Source organism: Acanthaster planci, linkage group LG18, assembly GCF_054643075.1.
Source record: "Acanthaster planci isolate LZ-2023a linkage group LG18, COTS_SCS, whole genome shotgun sequence".
NCBI lineage: Eukaryota > Metazoa > Echinodermata > Asteroidea > Valvatida > Acanthasteridae > Acanthaster > Acanthaster planci.
In genome coordinates, this window is record NC_141794.1 from 5,559,392 (window position 1) to 5,582,643 (window position 23,252).

A 23,252-nucleotide genomic window follows, 5' to 3' on the forward strand; every position below is an offset into this window, starting at 1 on the left:
AGGGGCTCCATCCACCCCTGGCTATTGAAGGGTAAACTAACAATGGCTCAGAGTCAAAAAAAACAATGCACTGCTATGACATCAGAGACAACTGCAAGGGGCTCCATCCACCCCTGGCTATTGAAGGGTAAACTAACAATGGCTCAGTGTCAAAAAAACAATGCACTGCTATGACATCAGAGACAACTGCAAGGGGCTCCATCCACCCCTGGCTATTGAAGGGTAAACTTACAATGGCTCAGAGTCAAAAAAACAATGCACTGCTATGACATCAGAGACAACTGCAAGGGGCTCCATCCACCCCTGGCTATTGAAGGGTAAACTAACAATGGCTCAGAGTCAAAAAAACAATGCACTGCTATGACATCAGAGACAACTGCAAGGGGCTCCATCCACCCCTGGCTATTGAAGGGTAAACTAACAATGGCTCAGAGTCAAAAAAACAATGCACTGCTATGACATCAGAGACAACTGCAAGGGGCTCCATCCACCCCTGGCTATTGAAGGGTAAACTAACAATGGCTCAGTGTCAAAAAAACAATGCACTGCTATGACATCAGAGACAACTGCAAGGGGCTCCATCCACCCCTGGCTATTGAAGGGTAAACTAACAATGGCTCAGAGTCAAAAAAACAATGCACTGCTATGACATCAGAGACAACTGCAAGGGGCTCCATCCACCCCTGGCTATTGAAGGGTAAACTAACAATGGCTCAGAGTCAAAAAAACAATGCACTGCTATGACATCAGAGACAACTGCAAGGGGCTCCATCCACCCCTGGCTATTGAAGGGTAAACTAACAATGGCTCAGTGTCAAAAAAACAATGCACTGCTATGACATCAGAGACAACTGCAAGGGGCTCCATCCACCCCTGGCTATTGAAGGGTAAACTAACAATGGCTCAGTGTCAAAAAAACAATGCACTGCTATGACATCAGAGACAACTGCAAGGGGCTCCATCCACCCCTGGCTATTGAAGGGTAAACTAACAATGGCTCAGTGTCAAAAAAACAATGCACTGCTATGACATCAGAGACAACTGCAAGGGGCTCCATCCACCCCTGGCTATTGAAGGGTTTAATAAACCATTGTTCATTCACTGCTCCTGATATAACGTTTTATACCTCTTGTTCCTTGAAGTCTCTCCGAGCTGAAAATTGCACTTCGTTCCACACCACCTCCACCCCTTCCTCTGTGTCCATGGCCAGATAGGCCACATCAATGCCTGGCACATCTCGCTGTGTGACCTGAGTTCACAGAAAAGAGAGATAAATACACACATCAAAATTCTACACACACAGACTGATAAATCCTGCTTTCTTGACTGGCCTGCCGAAAGTACTTGTATAAAACCAACGGGGAAAGACAGAAACAAATTGGCCGCAGCTGGACTTTGAACCTGCCACTTCTAGAAAATGCACTTTAAGTACACGTACGTGCACAGCATATCAACTGAGTTATCAAGCATTATACCTACCGGTACTAATACATGCAATATACACGAACTTGTGCATGTACATGTACATAAACTGTACATGTACACTGCTAGCCTGCCAATTTCTTAATACTGCCTCAGTTCTCAGGGTATTGTTTCCCAAAAGTTCAACTGTGTACTACATGTACATGTACAGTGTATATACTGTGAAGATTTTAGCTATCGTACAGCTGCTACCGGCCTACCTGCACATGTGGTACCGGTACATGTTGATTCTACGACAAACCACGTATTGGTGCGTGCCCACTGAATGCCCATTTAAAGCACATGCTTTCCAAACTTTGTAATACCAGTACACTTCAACGATCACTCAAAACCAATCATTTTGTCGACAAACTCTCGGAGACCTCTCTCGCTGGTTCATACCAGTATTTGTTATTTGTTACTTACTGGTACATGTAATGAAAACGGCCCAGTTTAGAACCTGTTCTGAAGTGCAATCACCCATCACAAACTTTTTGAGTTGAAAGACTCCAGGAGTGGCCATTTAATATGCATGATTGAATGGGCACCATTTTGATATGGATCGACTGTATTACACATATGAAATTTATACATGTGAATGTATACATGTACATCTGGCTAAATACACGTGTACATGTACATATGTCTACCACTTGGCATATATTTGGGCCTCACTGTTCTCATGAATTCTGATTAATGCTAACAACATGACACTAAGCAAAAAGAAAAAAACAGAGAGAGAAAGAGTTGTGTTTTACTCTACATGTACTTTGCTATGAGAACCTGCTACTGTTCCCTTCACCCATCCCTCTCTTTGGACTTCTCAAAATTCCCCATGAAACTTGTGCACCACCTGCTTTTTTGCTTTTGCTTTGAGAAAGATTCTGCTGGGATCAAAACATCAGGCCCTCCATTTTGAGACCATAAGAACTTCTCAGCGCAGGCATTGCAGGTCACCGGTTCACATCCTGCTTGGCAATTTTATTTAAAACTCTTCTCCCCACCCCGTCCCAACAAAATGCAAGTGTACTACCAACTAACCCTTCCAAGTTTACTGGATAATCATGCAAACTAAGGCAGATAAAGAAGCATCACACAGCATGTCAGATGATGCAGCGGTCCCATGTTAGTTGTCATCATTAATCTTATACAAAATGGTTATATGGTAAGGTAACACTGCACTGACATGCATACCATGCTATCTATGGTCTATACATATGGTCTCATTTGAAATACTTTATGCACAAACAAATATGCACCTTTCCTACTGCAAAGAACTTAAAAAAATCCAGCAGACTGTCCCACACAGCTTTCAATGCTTCAACAAATTTTAACAGAAAATTTTGGCACAGCAAATACTGCTTGTCTGTGATTGGCTGTGTACCAGTTGTTGCTTAACTAGAAATACTGCTATTAAAAAGATCTCTCCTAAACAGTTTCATTGAGCAGACCAAAAAGCAACCCAGTATGCAGATAGCACTAAGGGGGCGGGGCCTCCACATCCAAAGGGAGGCCTCAATATTCGAAGGGAGCACTCACTGGGGTTGATCACAGCTCCAGTTTGTGCTGTCTCCAAATCAGGGACTAAGAGCACATATAGGAAGGGGAGGTGGGTGGTGTATGGGGAGCTATAATTTGTCTCAGGTCAACAGCAGCTCATTCCCTGTCAATTCAACAGCTTTGGGGCCTGATTATCACGGATTGATGTACACTAACATGTACATGCAATACATGTATCACACTTCAAAGAATATTGTATTTGTGAATATCACGACATTTTTGTCGGGAATATTGCGGTACCAAAAAAAATGCAATACCGCCCATGCCTGTGCACCTGGCGCCAACGTTCTGATGTGTCTGTCTGAATCCATGTCTGCTAGGCTCTGTATCTCATGATGTGGTCATGGCGATAGGAAATTGTTCAGGGACCTGAATAGACCCCACTGCTCATCAGTTTGTCCAGATGAAAGGGGGAACACCGATGACAACCACATCATTCTCGATTTCTCATCCCAGGCTGACTGCCATGACCTTAACCTGCCACTCTATGCAACGCCTTCAAAAGAGGGAACACCTCTACAAGGTAGAAATACATGTACTAGTACCAGTAAATGGCAACGGCAAAGATCGTACAGCACCACATTGCGGTGCAAGATGGAGAACTTCACCGCGAATACACGTAAAATGTAATCGCATAGGCGCCATTTGAGCAAGCGCAATTCACATTACTGCGTAGGCGCAGGCGCCGCGGCAGGCACATACACCTGGTGAGCCTGCCCTGAAGCATTACTGTAAACCACGCAGGCGTATCGCTTGCTCAAATGGCGCCCATGGTAGTTGTACGTTTTGGGCAGAGTTATCCATCTTGCACCTTCAGCGCTATACGATCTTTGGGCAACAGTACCAACAGAAAACTGCTCACTTTATTACCACTACCGGTATCTTAACCCTCATGTTTTCTTAAAGTACAGGTACCTTTGTACCTGCAACACAATCTAAGAAAAGTTGTGGTGAACCATAGCAGGAATGAGACCAAAGTTCAGCTAAGGAGTTTGTTGCATGGTGCAGCACACCAGATAAACACCTGCTTCACATGTACAGTGTGTATAAACTCAAAATGAAGATACCAGCACCTGTTCCAATTGCCAACCTTGCGTTTATGTTCTAATACCCGGTATCCAATGGTTGCATCAAAGTATTTTGCCTTCATTGGCACAATCCCCACACAAACCCAATTTACCGACTACACATTCAGTCGATGGGAGACTTGAAGACGCTGGTGGCAGCAAACATACACTGTACATGTACCGGTCCTTTTTTAAGGTATTGCGCATGCATGCAACATGTGGTTTCCATAAACAAATAGTCACGTAACATCCCAGAAACAGGAGTTTATTTTTTGGACCTGCAATATAATTGCCAACTACATTATCACGGTTTGAAACCTACAAGTTACAACCCAGATGTACTTTTTAAAAACTCGGCCTTCGCTGCTGTATTTCACTGCTAAAGAAATAATTTGTTCTTAATTTGTTTCCACAGCCATTCTGTTGTGTCTGCAACCCTTGGAGTTCTGTAAAGCCGAAGTCTATGCCCCTTGTTGGAAATGGATTCTTCCATGCTTCAACAGCTCTTGCTTAGAATTTGCCAAACAATACATCACATGCCAGATGTTGTCAGGCATGTATTTTCCTGCTTGCTGAACATGGAGTTTCCATCTGCGATGCAGTTACACCCACCCAAAGTTTGTCAGAAGTAAATTCAGCCACGAGAGACCGCTATCACTGATTTCAAAGTACAAGATCGCAGAAAGAATGAATCCTTTAATATTTATGACACGTGTAGTGTGCTCATGCTCGGCAAATCTTTTAGTATTCACAATTTACAATTATAAACTCAGACAGTTCCAATTTATGTCCAGATCTTGTTATTGCAATGACCGTTACCATTATGTAATAACAAGGGTGGTACCACAAACCCCTTGGAGGAGTCATACCGGTACCTTAAACTCGTACATAAACAGGTTTTAAGCATTTTCCAACCGAAAATGTAAACCAGTTATAGTTAATTTAAGCAATCATTCCAGTGACGGTGTTACTATCTAAACACACAAAAAGGAAATAATGGTACCTGCCCAAGTATTTCCGAACCCCCCTCCCAGGTCAAAAATGGTATAATCTTGTTGCTAACGACTGAGCAATTTCGCGCTGAGAGGAACCGTGCTTGTGAACACAACGTATTGCGTGCAGGCAGGCTGGTCCTGGTTTCCCCATTCGTCTCCCAAGATGACTTCATGTACCAACCCTGATATTCGTTCTTGCGATATGGGCAATTCCAGAAATAAGGGGTCCAGAAGTGTGACATTGTCGTGTCCCTGTTACATGTACATCTGGCCTTTGTTATTTGACAAGGAAATATCACCAGAACTGTTTTCAAACTATTACTATTTGTTTGGCATGTAATTTGCAATAATTTATCACTCTTGGAATATAGAAAACATGTTAGAACTGAACTTACAAAATCATTTGTCAGATCTGTGTAACGGGCACACCAAAAAATGGCCCCTAATTTCTGGAATTACCTTGGTATATTCCATTTTTTACCATTTTATTTTTGTTGGGATACCGGAACTTGCCAATATTCGAACATAACAAATGAATTTTCATTTATCTCCGCTGAAACTGTGTGGTTTTCATGTTACATCCACAACCCACTGCATGATGCATCATACCCGAGTATTTCCTTGTCTGCCTAAGTTATTGCAAAAGTATCACTAGTTATGAGAAACACAGTTAATAATGTGTCTGAACTTGAGAGAAAAATGACACAAATATGTGAATTTGAAATTTTGGCTCCTCTGTCACTCTTTGTTCAATCCAACTTAATGGAATGACTCGTATTATTTGGTACACATGAGTGCCAAAAAAAAGACAAAGTTCTGTTTCTGCTATGATGAATATTTTTAGCAAAAGAGATATTTTTGTATTATATGAGGTAAACATATGTCATACATATATGTTAACATATATATAAAGAAGTTATCTTGTTTTCCATACGAAGAGCAACAAAATTCTACAAAACAAACATTTCCAACAGAATGTGGTGTAGTGAAAAGCTTTTTGGTAAGAAATAGCACAGCTTCCCTTCAAGAATTCCTGAATGCAGAATCCAATGAGTAAACATGTCCTAACAACAAGCCTGCAGCCCAGACCATGCCCAGACAGTTCCCATGAAATTGTCCCCCCCAATGTGGTTGACAAAATGCATTTCTGAAAAGGTCAGGCTGTAAATATACAAAGCTAAAAAAAAAAAAAAAAAAAAAAAATTCAGAGGAAACCGCAGGGGTGTTAGATGTGTCTGGGAATGTTGGAATTACTAGAGTGCGGTGTTTATAAAAGTGGAAGAAATGCAAACAAGGCAGGGCGGCACTAACTTCACATAAAACCATTTTTCTTCAGTCCTTCAGTCAAAGGTAATATCACTTATGAGACACAGGTAGTTGGGGCAGCACCACAAACTTTAAAGACACATTCCAAACTTGAAAACCATTGTCCGGATCAATAGTCCTGCGAATCAACGACATGATCCAAAACATTTGAAATTTTTATTCTGTTGTCGGAAACTTGGCAACATATTACATGTACTGTACGCAACATTTGTCAAAATAATGTACCAGTAATTAATTTAATTGTATTTCTCGAATACTCTCCGTTTTGATCGATAAATTTACATCCTTCAAAGTACCTTCAGGAGCATATCTACAGGTGTTTTATAAAATGTGAAACATTCTCAATGATGTCATCACTTGGAATTCCAAAATTTACAACAAAATTTTCCAAGAGAAGATATTTATTAAACGATCCTGGTCACTGACATACTCATACAACTTGTGTACATGTGATCCTAGAAACGTGTCATCAGAAAACACTGTGAACAAATCCATATAACATATTTCTGCAATTCCCATTTTAATAATGCTTCATCCTCACGACAGGCATGGCAACACAGGCACATGGAATGCACAAAAGCAACAAAAACTCCATTCAAAAATTTAATGTGCAGTAAGTGCTGTGTAGGCATTGTCACGTTGTGCAGCCTGAAAGATATGTTAAAATTAGTCCTCAGAAGCAGTGGCTAACTAGCCTCTGCACGTGCTATCCTTTCAATTCCAACCCTGCTTTTGATGAAAGACTCACAGATACTGTACCAAGTACAAGGGCAGGGCATGAACAGTGACTGGTGATGAGAAAATATACTCAAATGTTGGCCTTATCAAGCCTTACATGTAAGTCACATAAAACTTTTTAACAAAATAAATACATACATAAGCCACCACAAGTACCTGTTCTGTTTTATAAACTCTGCATTTTTTTTATCCTTAAGGGTGCAGTGTCCCAATTCAAGGGAAATTCTCTGCCAGGCCGAGGCGCACAAAAAGTACCCCCAGAGATTGTTTCGAAAAGAGGGGTCTGTTTGGGCAAAGAAATGGTGGGATTGTGTCAGTATGGCCCAGGATCATCTCTGAAGATTCAGGGGCACCCATCTGGGGGCAAAGCAGACAAAAATGGGATTGAAAATTAGTCAGAAGAGCCCGAGGAAGGTGAGGGATGTCACTTGAAAAATGGCTGCTGAGAAGACTTGGGAACATTCATTTTTGGGGGGGTTGAGTTTGTTTTGGGCGGATAATTAAAAAATTCATTGGTTAACCTACTAAACATTGAAAATCAAATGAAATCTGAAGGACCAAACAACACATTGATTTTTGTTTGAGAGGCCTCAGGGACTTCAGTTGCCTGCCATGGGGCTCCAAACTTGGTTGATTTTACACTTTTTTCAATGGAGCTTGAATCGGTTCAGTGCACCCTTAAAAGTTACTCAGAGAACAAACAGCACTTGTGTTCCCATGCTCAAGTGGATGTTCCTGTAAAAAGATGACAGTGGCTTCTAATGAACATGTTAAATCTTTGATCTTAGCGTACTGCTACTGGTGCATTTCATCTTGTTGTCAACAGCCACTTTTGTAATGCAGTCATCTTCCATGTTCAAGTTCAGTTTTTAAACCTTAACCCTAACTGTCCAAAACCTGCCATACTCCAACAGCAGGTTTTGTGAGGTTTTGGCAGGTTTGGTACCGTACCTGAGGAACTTCTTGTTGAATTTTGTGAGACTTGGGATGAAAGGCCCAGGGAGATGGTGTTGGATTCTGTGTGAGTTGGGACACACACAGGTCATTGTGTGCAGTGTCTGGCTTGCTGTACCAATGGTTGGACTGTGCTTGATTTTCTCAGGTTTGGTACTGTTCAGTTCAAGTCATCCTATACTGCATAGACCCATCCATACCATATCACTCAAACTCCAACAGGCTCATTCTGTTAGAGTTCATCAGGTTTGGTACAGTAACCTGCATGTACAAGTACATAGACAAGTACATATGAACCTGTTAGGATTTTGTGAGGTTCAGCATGCTTTCTACTGCAGGAGCCTAGGGGGTTTGGGTTGATATTTTTGCTTAAACTCATGTATTCTTTTACAGTTATGGGTATACTGTCATTTTTCTCTGGTCAAGAGTGACTGTGACTGTGTGTATCCTGTCTGTGAAGTACAGGTACCGGACCAGAATTTCTGAGCCACTGTGTGAAATTTTTTTCCCCGTTTTTAGTCTGCAACATCTGTGATTCTACATCCAATGATTTATTTATCTTGTATAGATTACCAACGTCCGCTACATCCTGAAAACTGTGACCAAACCCAGCTGTCACAAAATCTACCCTATTAATAATACACACAAGTTTGACTGGGTTGTATTTGGCGAATCAAAATTATACAGGGCACAAAACTTCAACGCAGTCTCTGTGTGTGCACTGCACATCAATAACGAATGGGATGCAGGAGGACATAGAGACTGTCATTCAAGGGAACATGACCGCAACCTTATATGTACAGGTAGTCATGGCTACAGTCGTCACTTCAACATGAATGTGCATTGCAGACCACACATTTTTTAGTGTGTCTATTCATTTTCATGAGTGTTGATTATGTAAATGTACATGTACAAAGAGTACCCCTTCCAGGAGAGCCAATATGAACATGAAAATGGAGTGGCGTTTCGGTCCCTCTTTCCCAGGGTCTTTGTTCAGCTTATCTACAGTTTTCCCTCCCATTTCTGAAATTACAATTTTTTAAATGTATTCTCCCCCACTGTCCTCAGAAAGAATAAACTTGACTCAAGTCAGATTTACTTTTGCTTGTTTCGAATTGATGGGCTGATAATACACATAGACAGGTAGGCCCAATAGTCTGTACATGAACCATACAGTACACAGAACAAGGACCACTGTACATGTACATGTATGACTGACTTCACATCAGGATCCCGACTTGAGTCAAGTCTTGTGGGTCACTGAAACGTAACTGAAATGGCTATCCTGGCTGAAGAAAAACGTTCAATTAAAAAAAGCCCCTAACCCTCCTCAAGCATTATAACTTGGAGGCTGGTGATAATAATAATTAAAATAAAGTACACGTCAATGGACGGCCTCATCCATGAATGTAAAAGATCCTGATGGACATCTTTTCCTGCAGCCGGGCTTTCAACAAGCACAGGCCTGTCAATTTTCTGCAAATTTCCAGAATTTTCTGGTGGCTACTCTGAAAGGGAAGACACGTTCCAGGCTTTGGAATTTTTTCAAAATGTTTCAGGGGATTATGGGGAAACAACATACTTGTAATGGTATTTGATGAAAAAGCTAAAAAACGATGAATTTCCTTTCTTTTTTGAAGGGGGGAGTGCTTACTGAGGGCAAAGCAAGCTGAAACATGTGCCCCTCGTCTGTTGTACATTCCTGCAGCGTCACTTTCATACTTGCATGGAATCATTTGATCTAGCGGCAATCAGCCAGACATGTCCAAGGCTGAACTACATGTAGCAGGGGAACAAATATGAATTTTTTTGTCTAAAGAAATAAGATCCCCATCATTCAGAAACTAGATCAATTGCCTGACCATATCAAATCTCGGGTGAATATACACACGTGCAAGGTATCACTTTCACACAAACACACCACAACTCAATACAATCAGCAAAGTCGGCCCAAATCTTTTATATTCCCAACCCATCTACTTTAGTGTTACACTGAAAAAAAAAACAAAAAAAACCCCTTCATTTCTGATGTGCTGGTTGTGGCCGGCCTACTTCTGGACCTCCTTTCTGTCTTTTTTTTTTAAAACTCTAACCGTGCACATGTACAGGTATCATTGATCCAGGTTTTTCCACTTACAGCTGAAACGAACTGAATTCATGAGTGAATGAGTCTTGGATTGACCCTGACATCTGATATTATGGTTCAGTGCTCAAATTTCCGCACACAATTAGCTTTTTTTTTTAGATTTATGACTTAAAGGTAAAAGTTGAAAAGATTTTAATCGAGTTCCAAATCTTTTTCATCGTTAATTTTTCTCTGGCTGCAAGAGTCAAATTTTTTTGGTTTAATTTTTGTCTACTTATTTTTATTTTAATGGTTGAACATTGTATTTGCATATCTAAATGTTTGAGTCTCCATACAGTATTCAATCCATATGACGCATGCTCATAAAATACTACACTAAAATTATCACAAAGATTTATGTACGATCGGATCTCATAATGAAGAACTTAAGAGAGACTACGTGTATGTACTGATAAAATACATGTATGATAATGAACAAAACATCTGTGCCAGCAACCAAAACCCAAAACTGTACTTCTTAATAAAAAACATATGTGATATCCCTGTTTGTGCAATGGACCTGGTCCAGCCAAGTTTAAGTTTGTCTCCCTTTACTCAAATTTGGAGTAAGTCGATATGAGTATTTTTACAGACTTATCACAACCTCTGAGGGTACTCTCCTTTTCTGATCCCACTGGATGCGACTAGTCTTCTGTGCAGTCTGACCTGATCCTACTTTCCTCAATCCTCATCACTCTAGCTTTAATTTACCTGGCATGACTCAATTTACTGATGGATCCACTGTGTGGGAAAATACAGCGCTGACAGCCACCCAAAAAAAAAAATAAAGAGGAAAGAAGGTGAGGACTAAATGAGAGTGGTGTATGTGGTGGTTTGATGGTGCTGTGCCAAGGCCTGGACGACTTGATAGCCCCTGTAATAGGCAGGTGATAAGCCCGCCACTCAACAAAATGTCAGGGTCGTGTGATGTTGTCATTAGAAATGCCCGCCTGAATGCAGAATCACACCTGCACAAAGGAAGTGGGAAATGCCAGACAGAGCAGGCCGCCAACCTGGGCTGCTGTACTGCCAAAGTACGGTATCAGATTTTTTTTTCTGCTTAAAACCACCAAAAATTGTTCATAAATTCTTCCCTGGCTCTTTGACCTCTTCCACTACACCAGGGACAAAAGGCCATATGCATAGTCAACAAGGCCATAGTCCAGCATCTGGTCTGCAAAGTGCAACTCCTTGCATGTACATGTACATGTACTGTACACGTAGGCCTAACACTGTCTGTACATGTACCTGCATATACTGTGCTGTTAACAATGTGCACTCATATTGTGACTGAGTAACAGACTCAATTTTAGCCGATCAAAGTGGTTCTGTCTTGGGAAGAGCTTCCCCCTCTGGGCACCACTCTGAAACACGGAATTATCAGTGATTGTACGTCAATGCTCCCACATGGGTAGCCAGGCAGCCCCACCAAGTTTAGCTTGTCTCCCAGTAGCCACCAAGCTTTCAAAAAATCTGGCCACCGACTTTAACATTTTGCATGATACATTTACATTCAGAATGTTTACATAATCTTGATGTAAAAATCTGTCTGCGTTGCCCAGAAATGCACTTGACCTGAACTAACCTTAAGCAGGTCCTGAACCCAGGTTCTAAGGCCACCCCCATTTTCGTAAACCAAGTTACAAATTTAGGACTTGGAGAACACTAGTTCGTAGCCAAGTGCCGGTACACGTAAAAATTATTTTCTCCTCCATGCCAGCTGTTTTTGTTTTCCATCTACCTTTGTTTTTGTACATGTAAGTTTCTTTTTTTAATTTCCAAAGTATTTCAAAGTTTGGGTTTCGAACAATATTTAACATTATATGTAAACGTGAAACTCACGATTTAGGGAGTTACTGTACCGTACATGTAGCTGTTTAAGACTCAAAAGTATCAGCAAAAGCTGAAACTATCCATCAATCGTTTTGTGAAAACTTTCACACCTCCAGTTTTTATTTGTTTGGCTTTTAGGATTCAAAACCTGTTCAGGGACCGATTTCACGGCGCTGCTTACCATAGCAGAAACTGCTGTACATATGTTGAACGTATTTCACAGCTTTGTGAGGAATTTTGGCTTGTGCACATGCATACATCCCGTAATTAAGGATTCTGCGCTGAGTACCCCAAAAAAACATGCCCTCTTTTGCTCCGCTCAGAGCAGGTGCAGTAGCCATTTAGTCTTTATGATTTTTATTTTTTGTCTACACAGTCTATCAAATTCTAGCCTAGGTAATGTACGAGAAGGAAACTTGGTTCACCCTGCTGATTGGTTGATTCAGAACATTACAGGGTCCACTAACACACATGTGCTCGTACTTCACATCACTTTGCCTGAAAACAAGATGACTGTTTTTGGAGAGCTGTCTTTCTGTACACAGGTCTGGAAAGCTTGTGGTAAAGATGCTGACTTGCATCTGTGATCATCAAATTATCCGTGGCAACTTATGAAATTTCTTAACTCCAGCTCCAGTCTAGGAATTGAGCCTTGCTTCGTTTAACCCGGAGGACTCCCTTCCATGCTGGAAGTTACAATATGCATGTCCTGTCCGACTCATTACATGTGCAGTTAGTGGGAAATTCCTTACACCATTTGTGAAGAGCCAAGAATGCTGTTAGATAATCAAGTTTATCCAATTTTCAGCATCTGACCTTTAAATGCCAATCTCTTTCATTATCCAGTCTTGCCTATTCCCTTTTTATTATCCTAAACCTCCAGCTCAAAACAACCAAAACAAAAAATCTGTGCTAAATGAAGGTATCGATTGGTTGTCAAACGGCGAGCCGAATAAGCAAAAAACCTAAATCATACTAAGACATGTCATTTGTTGGATCACAATGGCAGACGTACTTTAGCAAACGTCTGACTGACAAAAATAACTGTTCTTTCAAACGAAACAAAACCAGATGACACTAGCTGTCCAAAATCAATTCAGGACAGGGCTACTCTGTGACAGCCAGACAGGCCTCTGGCAAAGCCTCTTTGGGGAGGTGGTTGGACTTGAATAAGAGGAAGATCCCTCTCTAAATACTACTATTTCAATCTACCAGTAGAGTAAATCAAATTACATTGGAGAAGACCTAGATAGGCCTCGATTCATTAGTATTGCCGCACCGGGCCTGTCTGGCTTGTGCATTTTGCCCCGGAGGCTGAGACCGAGTTTAGTATCAGCACAAATGTGCATTATTCATGTACTTATCAATTATTCATGAACGCTCGTGTGCATTACAGCCAGGTGAACAGAAGAGGGGAGAGGGATAAATGTGTTCAGTACTCATTATTATTCATGTCTGCATATTCTCATCCAATTATTCACAAGCACTGTCTACCTCACCTGCACTTACATGTATGACTATCAGGGGCTAGGGACAGAACTTAAGGAATGCAAAATGTACGAATTCCCAAAGAGCTGGAGCTACAGGCATCATCCACAATTTTTATATTCATAATTAGCAGCAAGCCCTCATCAATAATTCATGAGTTCCAAGTAAGAGAACCTAGCGATTACCAAGATTACTGTGAGTTTATGAACTGCCCCATTCTGGGTTGCTCCATACTGAGCAACATAAGTTAATCCAAGGACACTCCATTCAAGCATATAGAGGAACATCCTTGTTCTGTGATCCAAATAAACACCAGCAGGCATTTCTTCAGCATAGTGATGTACAGGTACATGTGCATGTAAGCCATGCAAATCAGCTGACCAAAACAGCTGTTATCAGCCTCCAGAAAATACTTGAGATAAGGTACTGCTGAGACTACTCTCTAGCTACAGTGACCTCAAACACAACTCAAAAAGTCAGAGGGCCTGATGTGTTGATCCTAGCAGAATCTTTCTCAACATGCTTAAAAAAAGGCAAGAACTGAAGAAAGACCAAGAAAGATTCTGCTAGTAGCAAAATATCCGGCCCTCCAACCTTTTCTATTATTAGCCTCAACGGGTTCAGTTCACTATGCCATTCAAAACTGCCACAAATCAACAACAGTAAAATCAACACTACGGCTATGATGAGTAGCCAATCGATTATAGAATATTCAAATATCATTTTCCCAATTTGACTATTTGAATGCAAAATTCATGATAAGGGATAATTTTCTTTGTTTTAAATGATGAAAATTGCACTATGGAGGCTTGTTTCAAGCAGATACAAATGAAAAGTGACAGAAATCTTACGATTCAGAAAGTAAATTATTAAACAATTAAAAGGAATAGAAATTTTCAACAGGGCAAGAAGTCTTGTTCATCTCTTAAATCTTGCTAAATAGGGGCTGGAGATACTCCTATACGTGAGAAGCTATTATAGTGATTATAATGTACAATTATGTGTGTGTTATTACGACTGATTTTGCTTCTGGTTTGTTCATCAACAATCAACAGGTCGGTACGACTGAATATTTGGATATTCGATTGAATTGAAGGTTGAATATTCTAATAGTGAATTATTTGAATTGACTCAGCCCTACCTAATCAACAGCAGTTGCCACACACAGTATTTCTGCACAGTACAATGTGCACGTCCACATGCTGCACATGTGAACAGGGTTGTCCCAGTGCTGGAATTTTATCTTCTTTCACAAAGGAAAACCTATTATGCAATAGATACTGGTATTCAACAGCTCAGTGAATGCTTCTCTGTCCATCTGACAAGGACATTCCACTTTAATGGAAATTAGGGGAACTGTGAGCATAATCTCTGTACTGACCACTCAAGGTCAATGACCTCCCTACAAGGAATGGAGAATAAACTGGAGGAATTTGATAAACAAACATGTGGCCTACCCCCCCCACACTAAAATAATTTATTTCACAAATTTTTATCACAGGATAACGAATCTCCACATGTCCATCCAAAGTACTTAACATTCCCAGTATAGTGAGCACAGTGGAGATACCGTAGCACCAAGGGATTTGTAGCACTACATTTGTTCCTTACAAAGGACAGGCAGGTTGTTTAATGAAACCCTGATTTATCCACAGATCAACATATGATGAGAGAGAGTTTTGTTCAGAATAATCCTACTACAAAGAGTTCATACAGGTATGTCTAAACCGTACGTTGACAAGCAAACAGCTTGGTACGGTTCACAGACCACAACAAATGCTGTTGAACATCCAGGTTTGTCATAAGTTGGCAACTTTCAGGTCTGCAAAAATATGTTACTGGGGGAGAGAATAGAAAAATCACTTCAGATTGTACACACAAGTGACGGATGTCATTGTCAATCAATACTGTACATGTATGTATTTTCCAGAGTCATTTACCCGCTGGTACATATATGTATGTTTTCAAAACTGCACTGGCTTAATGTACATGTACTTAGTCTTCTCAATGATAATTACAATGTGAGCGTTGGCAAGCCCGGCCCACCTGCATGTGAATCATCAATTCTCTCAGTACCTCTGGTTCAAGTCCATGCCATTCTGCAGACACATGTGACAAGACAAGCTGTCACAGTCTAGCCGAAGCTGCATTTACATGCACTAGTACCTCAACACTGTCTATAGATCTACCACGCAAACTGTCTGGTTCATTAAAGCTGGGCAGGCAACAGCTGTAAGAGCAGAACCGACACGGTGGACTTGATCTCAAGTTTACCACAGCTGCAGTTTACACACACATCCACAGGCGGCCTACAAGCAACTGGAGCTGTAGGATCAAATTCAGGTCAGAGTTGATCTTGTCAGTTTATTTGGCCCACATGTTGCCGGTCCCAAAGGGAGTGTCAAATGGGTTTCTCCCCCCCATCCCCTCTGCAGGTGTGTAGCTTCCCCCTGACTACAAAAACACATTCCCTGTGCAATTCACCTGACAGGTGAAGGATGGCAACTCAAGTTGAAATAAAGGCCGTGATATGGAATCGCAACTTAACATCTTGGGGGGAGGGGAGATGGTAGTTTCCTCAGGCCTGTTATTAAGTTTTAACTTGTACCTCCCACTTTTTCCACTGACTAGTTGGAGTAGGCTAAACTGTGTCAGCCAACGGGCGCACATCCAACTTTGGTTGGAGAGAAACCCTTTAAAAAAAAAAAGAGCATGAGTGAGCAATACGGTACCTGTGGGTATCACTAAATTATACCCGTGGTAAATAAGAAAAGATACCAAAATAAGAGGAAAGAAATGATAGACGGGACAAACTGAGGAGAGGAAAGACCAAAAATTAGAGCATTGTGTACTATTTTTGTAGTGGCATCAATGATGAAACAGAAATCCTGATCATGACTTACAAAACCTTTAAAAACTGGTGACAACCCAGTTCTTGTGCATTCAATTAATGGTGCTTTTTTACATGCATGTACAATTCTGCTGGAAAACCACAGTTTGGCACGCCCGATTTTGGCAACACAGTAGGGTCAACCCCGAGTAAGTACATGAAAAAGTCGGGGCAGTGGACAGTTGCAAAGTTACATGTTCTGTACATGACCACGGCACAGGAGCACTAAATGCAGACCGACAGTGCATATTTTCCATGCAAATAACATGCACCTGCACCTTTACTAAAGAAAGGACCCACACCCACAAAATGTCCACTGCTTTGACAAAGCTCCTGTACACATCTGTCAAAAATCTGGAAAATCCAATGCTGAGCCAGCTTGTTTGATACCGTACCTAATGCCGCTCACAAGCTGCATGCATACACAGCCTACATGTACAAGGCACAAGGGGCATACTTGACAGTGTGCATTGTAAACTGGGTACTGACAGCTCCGAATCATCAATTCCACTCACGCCAAACCTTCAACAAAGTCACTGCCTATCTATATGTGCAACTCATTCACAAACCAATCACCTGTCTTGTGGGTAAGTTTCACCACCTCCCCCCCCCAGCAAATATGATCCCGTCATAGCACAATGGCTGTTGTTACAGTACTTAAGCATGGTTGCTGTCTACTTCTATCACACTGATCTGTAGTATCAGAAACAGGAACCAGATGAAGACAACTCGACAACACATGGATCTCAGACTTATTTTCCCTTCAAAAAAATAATAAAAATCCTCCAGGGGTATGATTCTACCTAAAAAATTAGAAGCCCCTATGGAAAATAAACGTAAGATTTAACTGAAAAATTTAAAAAAAGAAAACCAGAACACAAACAAAAATATACTGGTCAATGCAGGGCCCAAACTTGGTATCTTGTGCATGACAAGTGACATGTGCATCAATACGGCAATGAAGCACCTTGCTTGCTTCGTGGAGCTTGAAAATAAACAGATTGGCAATGTTGCCTGAAATCGTTACGGCTGCCCGTAACTACAGCCACTGTGCATAATAAACTTGTACACGTACCGTACATGTATGTACACATTATTCGCACACACAAGAGCCTTGCATTCTCCTCAGTTCTCTGAGCTTGTGATTGAACATGTAGCTTGTACAAGTATACTGTAAGTACAATGGGGGCATGTTTACGTGTTCCTTAATTAATCAACATCAATTACCAGCCCAAGGGAGTCATTCTTGTTTTCAAATTACCATTCCATAAAGGTACGGGTAGGCATTTTGCTTAAACAGACAGATAAAAATAATGAACATGTACCATCCTGAAACGAGGCAGGAAAAAATAATGAGAAAAAAAACATGACAATCATTGTTCCTATTTGCTCATTTATTCAATGTGTGTGTACCGGTACCAACAGCACTGCTTCTTCATTCTTGTCTTTCCGTTCATTCATTCATTATGATCAACGGTTTCTTCTAACAAATCATGACTCCCAGCCAGTGGCAGAATTATGCATGATTTCAACATCAATGAACCAATCACACAATTATACTTAACTATATTAAGACCATAACAGCAAAATTCCACTTGAAATTGACAAAACACAGAAAATGCCAACAAACAAGGAGACCTCTAAACAGTTGAGCCATAACACAGTCCCCCTCGTGCTTCCTAAGGTTCTTAGTACAATAGATTGGTACACACTTTATATACACTGTACTCATCAACCTGTTAATGTAACAACTTGTTCGGGTGTACTTAAACACCATTGTTCTTGGCAGATTCCATGCTGGAACACAGCTTACCCAGATTTATTTGCCTTGGACAATCCTCATTATGTTTACACACACTGAATACATGTAGCCTGTATACATGTACATGTTTATGACATAAGGGTAAGCACATGTACATGTACCTCAGCAGATGGATACCTGATAAATCAAGATCCACATTCCTTTATGTACTCATTATCTATAACCTGTTAAGTTAATCTTTGGCATGCCTGAAGGCTGAAAGACGGGGGAACTGTAAAGCTAACCTGGTGGAGAGGAGTAAAGAGTTACAGTATTTTAATAACCAACTTGAAAACTTACTACGGATATTTCAGGAAGGAAGCTTTCCAAATTCTACAAGCCCAACTTTTTTTTACAGTAACCCAACCTTTCAATCTTCCAATACAAACCAATGTTGCCTTCCACGGGGAATGCAAAAATAGTGGTTATGGGGACAAAATCTGAAAAAAAAAAACCAGGTGAACAAGTCATTTCGAGAGGGAACTTGAACAAAAAAGGTTGTTCACGTGTAACAAGAAAGATGGGCTCGGTGCCATGTAACAAGAAAGACTGGCTCGGTGCCACATTACAGTAGAGTGACAACTGCCTCAGAACACGTGCTTAAACCAATTAGAACTCTAAACCCCTAGTGGTGCACGGGGAAAATCAGATTGACACTGGAGGTTCCAGGACAGGGTTGAATACAATCACTTTATAATCAACAAAAACATTGACCTGAAAATGTAAAATGTCGTAACTTGAAGTGAAAAGCCTATGCCTGCTTGAGTCTGTAACATGCTCGACAGTCAATGATCCTGGTATGGTCTGTATATTACAGAATGTTAGCGCGGTGCAGCCAGCTAGAATCTGGACATTTCTATGGCAAGAATACGACTGAACGACTGAATACCACCACTGACCTTTTGATTCATGCCAATATGATATGTGCTGATGTCAAAAGAATGCCAAGAAAGAACATCTTTAATTTTGGTTGGACCAAGCCTACTTGCCAAGGTGTGCTGCAGCAGTTTTGAATGTGAGGTTCACAAGTCCAGTGGGTTGTACATGAACATGTGTCCCAGGAGCAAGTCAGACAAGTCTTCAATGGTTCTGACAAAGTGTTTGTATACAGAGCTGGAGAATGTTTGTAAATCAAGAGCTAGAATTGTTTCTGGTTGAGAATATGTACAAGTACTTGGTGCATATATTGTATTCATACAATATTGTGCTGTACAATACCGTCATGTTGAGTTCATGATAAATGCATTAATGATACATGGATTACTTCCTGGCTTATGTACATGTACTTGCACAACAGTGAATTGCCAAAGAACCTTACTGGTAACAACATGAGGGCCAGCAACATGTTTAAACATCTATTTTTTGCGCACACTGAAGAAAGCATGGTAACATTAAGGTGCTTTTTCTGGCATGACATCACAGTTTTCTCATGAATATGGAGATACTCATTGGCATAAAAACCAACAAAGCAGAAAGACTATCCTTCAAATTCATGAAACAAAAACTGAAAACAAGGTTGCCAAGGACACAAAAACATGCATTTTTGAGGGTTTAAATTAAAATAATTGCATCGCAGAGGCTCTTTAATGAGATTCATGTTCAACTGATTATGTCGTTTCCAATAACTCGTCGCCCATGTGCCTATAGATGCATTAGTCACCACAAGGTCATAACGGCTGCATGCCAAATTTCCCGCATGTAAAATTAAATACCGGTTAACTGGTGTGGTGTCAATGTAAGCATAATAGAGATCAGAAACTACATTGGCTGGTTAAAAAGTATCCAACTTGGTGCCGATTCAAGGCACTGAAATCATAATAACGTGTGTAATAACAATGCATACGTGTTCATTTGTTTTCTATGCAAGAGGGTTCGAAATGAATGTATCCTTTCCATTCACACATATTACCAGTACAATTGTTAATTCTAAAAATAGGAGGTCGTATGTGAAATTACATGGTAAGAAGTTTTAGTAGTTACTGAGTAAATAGTCTTATAAATCAATAGATAGGATCCGTCAACAATTTTAATATGTCTGAAGTAGGGAAGGAGGCCATCTAGAGCCATAATTCTCTTGCTTCATGACTGAGCCATCCAGGATGCTTTGCACCAATAACACTTGCCATCTGAATGGATTACCCAACAGTAATCAGGCTTGATACTGCCAAGATTAAATATGCACCAGTGATTGATTACGGCATTAAAAAATTTTTTTTTCAATCTTAGTTCAAAGCCTTAACAACCCTGTATGCTGCTTCAAACGTCATGGATCCTGCAAACCAATCAGTAGTTGGCTGGTGCCACTAACAAAATGTAAGGCTATCAAGTGCCTTCCTCAATCCCGCAAAATCCTGTAAAGCCTTCTAGTGGGTTGGGGCTTTCAAAGGATGTGGAGAGGTTCATGAATGTGTGAGAGTTGATTTCTTAGTTTCTATTTTTCCCCAAAATGTCAAATAGTACAGTTATGTGATCACTGTGAGGAATAACAAACTCATAGACAAAAGCGACGTACTACTCCACACTAACTGAGCACTTTTCTGAACGTGAAGAGTGCAATGCCAAATTAGAACTTCCGATCAAAATACATGGTGTAAGAGGAGAACGTGTAGAAAGAGACCCTGCATCCCACTGCAAGTTGGTCAAAGAAAAAATAGTGAGCCTCATTTCTCACCATCACCTGATACTGTCGGTCTGTATGTGTCTACAAGCCACATGAGTTGTCACATCAATGTTTTGGGCACCTGGGGAGGGGTCCACCATGTCAGATTCCCAACGAAATTATGTGATAAAGCAAAATACATGTATCTCTGGCAACATAAAGATATGTTGCTTGTATTTGCCACAATGTCCTTAACTGCTTGTCTCCGCTCATTCCCTTGATTCTTGAAAGCATGTCTTTGTATCACAAACATACTTGTACTTTTAAAACAGCGTAACAGTCATAATAACTGTACCATACATGCCCAGAAGCCAAACACAGGTAATAGGGTACGCATTAAGTGTGGTCAACGTGCCACAATTTAACATGTACACAAGAAGACCATATCCTCTTTTGTCAACAAAAAATGTCTTCTCAAAAAGAGACGTCCCTCTGCTTCTGTTGTGGTCACCCAATTTCAAAAATTCAAAAAGCAACATTCAACAACTTGTTGACAACCAAATTGGCCAGTTCCTATCTTGAAACATACAGCTACAAAATAAATAAAGTACACCTGAACTTAAGTACCTAATGTTTGGTCTCAATTCAAAAGCACTGGAAAGTTCTATCATGGCCCGCCATAAAAGGACAGGGAAAGAGTTCCACATTTTGGACTATCCCAACTTCCATTTTCCACCCTATTTTGAAACCACTGCCCTGGGTACCAAACCCCTTCCACTGATTAAAATCCCCCCAAAGTTAACAAGCGCCTCTTTTAAAAATTGTCGGCATTCATGACACCTGGAAATTCTGATGAGCAATTCCTCTCATGGACAGAAATAGATAATTTCTTCAGAAAAGGAATTGATACAAAAATTCATAAAAAAAGATGTCATTCGTTATGAAAGCAGACTAACTAATAGTGCTTTTATTGAATACATTCCAATCAATAGTGTATTTTTCCCTTTTTATCAAATTGACAAAAGACAAACAGCATTTTACACTTTTTACTTTTTAAAATGGAAATAATGTTGCATCCCGATTCCACTTTTCTCATCATATATCATCTCAATAAAAGTCAGTCATTACAGAAATGCCGGAAAGACACGAATTCTGGACTAAGAAACATTTACCGACGTTGTTGAGAAATACTTTAAAAATTCTCTTCACTCCCCATAGACTTTGTACACAACTGCTGAAGTGGAATCCTTTAAAATAATGTCTGTAGGTTAATAAAGTGTAGCTTTAAAATTGTATAGCATGAGTTTTAAAACAAACAAAATTATTTTTGTGTTAATTGAATTTCAATTTGAAAAAACAGCTGTTACCACAACAAACAACACTTCCATGACTTTGGACCAAAACTCATGCCATGATGCCACAGTCAGCAAAACATTGTTCAAATCAAAGTAAAATTTAATCTGAGTGAAATTGAGACAAAGGTGACGTGAGTTAGCCTTGCTGTAGAACTTAACATACTTGTCTGAAAAGAGGCAACATTTCAGGTAACCAACGAATTAGTCACCTACAGTCTACGTGCATTGTTTATAGTACTGTTCTGAACCATCAGTTATAGCAACTGTCACGTGTAAATCCTTCACACCACAAAATACAGTTCAACGTGTGGTGACACATAGACCTGGCAAGGAAGTAGCGCATGTTTTTGTGGTGTGTGTACTGTCGGGTACGTACCTTCACCCTTCGTTTTTGCCACCGACCACATGGACTTTCTTCCAGTATTTCTTGTTCGTCTTCACTATCATCACAACTGTCATGTAGATCTTCTGCCCTCTCGTCTGCAGCCCCATTGGTAGGCATTTCCAACCAGATTTTGGGAACAAAACTGGCGAAAATCCGTTATTCTGTGTCTTCGAAATGCGGGCATACTCCGGAACAAGAGAGAACCTCCAAAAGTGTGTGCTATCACTGGTACTCAGCCGACCACGAGACATCTTATTTTGCACGATTTTCCACGGGTAACGTCCACGTAGTATATCGGGGACCCGCTAAATTGAGAAATAGATTCACCTCTGACACTTGTCGTGATAGTCTCCAATGAAGCCGTTACTTACTTTCTTTTTCATTCATTTTTGAAATAACGAACGAAGGACGACATTTCTCTTCAGAAATTTAATTTTCGTCCTTTCAAGCTTTCCACTATTAGGCTATATTATTACAAACTGCTTCCACGTATTTTTAAAGGACTATCCTCATTAGAAGAGAGGTAAAAGGATAATTTATTATATTTTATTTTTACGTATTCCCGCCTGAAGGATGATGTCATTTGCTGAAAATAACTCAAGTGTTGAGGGCTCCCTTCGCTTCAAGGAATTATGCATTATGCTGTGGTGTAAACAAGAAAGATAGGTAACCGGT

The 23,252-nt window shown here is 40.4% G+C and overlaps 1 protein-coding gene across 1 annotated transcript in view; it reads right to left on the reverse strand.

Moving 5' to 3' along the window:
* Positions 1–22,817, reverse strand: part of nrbp1 (nuclear receptor binding protein 1) — a 56,270-nt gene extending 33,453 nt beyond the window's left edge. Inside the window, exons 1-2 of the mRNA XM_087148916.1 lie at positions 22,569–22,817; positions 1,127–1,249 (exon numbers count right to left, since the gene is read on the reverse strand). Coding sequence (XP_087005042.1) covers positions 1,127–1,249; positions 22,569–22,694 — 249 coding nt within the window. The 5' untranslated portion in view covers positions 22,695–22,817. The remainder of the gene's footprint in view (positions 1–1,126; positions 1,250–22,568) is intronic.
* Between the last annotated feature and the right edge of the window lie 435 nt (positions 22,818–23,252).